General features: G+C 38.8%; 1 protein-coding gene across 2 annotated transcripts in view; it reads left to right on the top strand.

Annotated features, from left to right (window-relative positions):
* Positions 1–4504, top strand: part of TMOD3 (tropomodulin 3) — a 74842-nt gene that overhangs the window by 64214 nt on the left and 6124 nt on the right. For both annotated transcript variants that reach the window (XM_015558926.1, XM_006755991.2), the window contains exon 7: positions 1025–1132. In XM_015558926.1, the coding sequence (XP_015414412.1) occupies positions 1025–1132 (108 nt within the window). The remainder of the gene's footprint in view (positions 1–1024; positions 1133–4504) is intronic.

Genomic DNA, 4504 nt, shown 5'->3' with positions numbered 1-4504 from the left:
CCCTATCATTTTGCCTTCTCCAGAATGTAGTGTAAATGGAATCATATAGTATGTAGCCTGGCATCTTTCAGTTAGGATAATGCATTTGAGGTTCATCCATGTTTTTGCTTGTGTCAGCAGTTTGTTCCTTTATATTGCTGAGTAGTGTTCTGTTGTTGGGATATCGTGCAGTTTGTTTATCCATTCATTAGTTGATAGACGTATAGGTTGCTTCCAGTTTGGAATGATTGTAAATAAAACCACGGTTCACATTCACATGCAGTCATATGCTTTGTGTGAACATGTTTTCATTTCTCTTGAGTATTATATCTTGATTTATCTGAATTTGGGGTAGAGGGAACATCCTGAAATTAGAAGAACCAAGGGAATAGGACCTCTGTGCTCTTTTAATGGGTGTGAATGGAGGAAAGAACAACGTGGGGAAAGCTAATGTCCCTACTTGGTCATTCATTTTATTCATTCCTTAAAAATTGTCTCCCTGTATCTCTGTAAATCAACAGTAATGATCACAAGTAACACGGCTACAGGAAATTAAAGTCTTGGGACTAAAGGGGAAATTAGTGCCTTCTAGAACTACATCTTTCTGCGTGTCAAGTAGTGGAAAGCAGGGTTAATCTCTCTTAATACTTGGTAGTTTAAACTAAGGGACTAAGAACAGTATGTCATCTGCCCCAGGAATCATACTCAGAGGTGGGCTCCCACATCTTTCTCTTTGTAGAAATGGGTCCATTTTGAATACTCAGATGTTGACTTCATATGATATGAACAGTTAAATGTAAAATCACAAGAGCTTCTTTAACTTAAATGCTAGAGAAATGGTGATATATTCTCTGCTCTAGGTCAACAGTTTGTGCAGATGTACCTTGATAGAGAAGTCAGACAGATATGGAGGAAGCAGTTAATTGTTTTTATTTGTAGACTATTGTGTGTTTATGTAATTCCTGAGAGCATTTTAACAAGAAAAGGTAAATATTTACTTGATTACTGGACTGAAATGTAATGTTTTGCATTATTGTTTTTTAAGAATATTCCAATCCCAACCCTAAAAGATTTTGCGAAGGCTTTGGAAACCAACACACATGTGAAATATTTAAGTCTTGCAGCCACGCGGAGCAATGACCCTGTTGCTTTTGTAAGTAACTTACGTTTTTAAAAAAGTTTTCAATTACAGGTGACATTCAATATTATATTAGTTTCAGGTGTACAGCATAGTGGTTAGACATTTATATAACTTACAAAGTGATTGCCCCCCCCCCCATAAGTCTAGGGGACTATTTTATATAAACTCACCATGTCCTGTGAGAAAGGAATGGCACCAAACATAGGTATTACAATGGCACCGAACATTAGGAGGTATTACCTCCTAATTGAGCTGCCTGCTGCATTTTACTCCATTTTCTATGCTGTATTTTACATCCCCATGATTGTTTTGTAACTACTAATTTGTACTTCTTAATCCTTCATTTTTTTCACCTGCACCCCCAACCCTCCTCCTCTCTGGCAACCATCAGTATGTAAGTTAACTATTGATAATGTCAAAATTATAACTACATGCCAGGGTGTTACAGAGATGGCTAAACTGTGTTTTTATGAACACAATTTACTCCCTTTTTTCAATTGATGTTTAACTATTAGGCAGCACGTGATCTACTGCTTTTTTACATTTATTTTTTCCTATATTTCCTTTCTATAATTTTTAAAAACACAAATGGAGTCATAAAATATATGCTATTGTGCAGTTTATTTTTTACTCAACAGTATGTCTTAAGAGATCTTTTCATATCAGTACATAAAGTTCCGCACCAATTATTTACTATCTGCAGAAGATTCTATTTATGGATCTCTAATGTTGGGTTTTGTCAAATGCTTTTTCTGTGTCTCTTGAGATGGTCATGTGGTTTTGTCCTTTATTCCGTTAATATGGTATATTACATTGATTAATTTTTGTATGTTAAATCAAACTTTCAGTCCTGGGTAAACCCCTCTTGATCATGGTGTGAACCTTTTTCTTCAGTTGGCTTTGAGGACATCACTCCCTCTCCCTTTGATTCTCCCCCTGCCTCAGCTGGACATCCCTTCTCTTATCCATCCCTGTGCTGATTTCTCCTCTTTTAAGCATTGGAACAGCCCAGGGCTCGGTCATAGGCCTCTTCTTTTCTCTGTCTACATTCATTCTCTTGATGATTTCATTCTGTTTCATTGATATATATTATCTGTAAATGCTAGTGGCTACCAGTGTTATTATCTCCAGTTCATACCTCTCTCCTGAACTCCATATTCTTGTCCAGCTCCCTACTTAGCAACTTTATTTAGGTGTCTAAGAGACATCTCAAATTTAAATCCCAAACCAAACTCCTTCCATTCCATCCCTGTTTGTCTCAGTCTTTCCTTTTTCATCAAAGCAACTTGTTTCTTTTGTTTGCTTAAGAGAAAAAGAAATGGAGTCACCCTTGATTTTCCTTTCTTACAACCTTAAATGTATCCAGCCCTGTCTTCAGAATATTTGTAGACTTTATCCACTTCTCACCATTTTCATAACTACCACCCTAGTGTAAGCCACTACCTCCTCTTATCTGGATTATTGCAATAGCCTCCTAATTGAGCTGCCTGCTCCATTTTACTCACCCCAAAGCCAAGTCCTTATGTAATTTCAAAAGTGATTATTTTAAAACTTCATTTAATTTTCTCATTCCTATGCTCAGAAACCCCCAGAAGCTCCCTATCTCATTCAAGTAAAAATCAAAATACCTTATAGGCCTTATAAGGACTTACATGTGCAGGCCTCATCTTTACTGCCCTTTCATTGTACTATAGCCATGCAGCCTCTTGCTCTTCCTCAAATATGCTACCCATGTTCCCAGCTTAAGACCTTTACACTTGTTCCTCTTGCCTAGAACTTCCTCGCAAAAGATGTTCCACATAGCTTCACTTCATCACTTTGAGTCTTTGCTCAAACGTCACCTTTTAGGCGAAACCTTTCCTAACCACCCTATGTAAAATAGTAACCTCACTCCGACCCCTCACACTCCCCGTCTTCCCTACTTTCTCTTTTCTTCCTCTTTGGCTCTCTTTACCATCTGACATTACATTCTGCTTGCTTATTATTTGGGCCCCCAACTAGAATGCAAGTTCCATCAGGTATATTTTATTTCTGAATCTACAGAGTAGTAGTACTTGTCAAATAATAAGCCATCAATGATATTTGAATAAGTGTATGTACAGAAGGATGAATAAGGGTTTTGTTCTAAGTCACATAGCTAGTTGTCACTAATAGAAAGTACCAGTGTAGATAATCTGTCCCAAGTTCTTTATTTTTTTAAATATATTTATTAATTTCCGAGAGGAAGGGAGAGGAAGAGAGATAGAAACATCAATGATGAGAATCATTAATTGGCTGCCTGGGAATTGAGCCCACAACCCTGGCATGTGCCATTGACCAGAGTTGAACCTGGGACCCTTCAGTCTGCAGGCCGACGCTCTATCCATGAGCCAAACCAGCTTGGGCTGTCCCAAGTTCTTTATAGTATTCCATCATCACCACCCCCATTGCCTTTTCTTTTAAGTTAACTTTAAGCTGGATCTTCCTTCCACATGTTTTCTAGAGTTTGACCTTATGTTTGACCTTTCTAAGGGGCTATTTTATATAAACTTACTCATATTCTAACTTATCCCTCTTTCCTTTCCTCTCCTTTTCCTCTTCTCACAAGTTTCTGTTGGTAAATTAATCTGGTGTTTAATTTTTTTTATTTTTAAATGGATATCAGAGAGGAGAGGAGAGAAAGATAGAAATATCAATGACGAGAGAGAATCATTGATTGGGTGCCTCCTGCATACCCGCTACTGGGGATCAAGCTAGGCATGTGCCCTTGGCCAGAATCAAACCCAGGACCCTTCAATCCACAGGCTGAAGTTCTATACACTGAGCCAAACCAGCCAGGGCTGATATGGTGTTTATTATGCACTGGATCAAATGCCTAGCACTACCATGTCCTGTGAGAAAGGGAAGGGAGCCGACTGAAGACAGAGCATTCCTTGAGGAAATGAATGTTTAGTGAGCCCCTTCTCCATAGTCTTTGTGCTCTTGCAGTTCTAGTTATTTGTGATCTCTTTTGGCCTTCTGTCTTAGGCATTCTTTTTGGTCTCTGCCTTGGAAATCAGTCTATAATTTACCCTCATTTTGGCTTTGCAGTAATCCAGCTGCGCCAGGACCTAAATGAGGAAAAAATATTTCAAAGAGACATTGATGAAGTCAATCCTACACAGGAACTGGCAGAAGGATGAGGGACAAGAGAAAACATGACAAAGGGTGTGCATGAGCATGAGGATTAACTAGCAATGGCGAATGTTGCCAACAGAGAATTACATGTGACAGAAAAATCTGAAGATTTGACAGGGGCCCTGTCCAGTGTTGCTCAGTTGGTAGGGCATTGTCCCATGTACCGAGGTCACTGGTTTGATTCCTCTTCAGGGCACCTGCCTTGGTTGTGGGCTCAATCCCTGGTTA

Source organism: Myotis davidii, unplaced genomic scaffold, assembly GCF_000327345.1.
Source record: "Myotis davidii unplaced genomic scaffold, ASM32734v1 scaffold132, whole genome shotgun sequence".
NCBI classification, from domain to species: domain Eukaryota; kingdom Metazoa; phylum Chordata; class Mammalia; order Chiroptera; family Vespertilionidae; genus Myotis; species Myotis davidii.
This window is presented reverse-complemented; position numbering and strand designations above follow the sequence as displayed.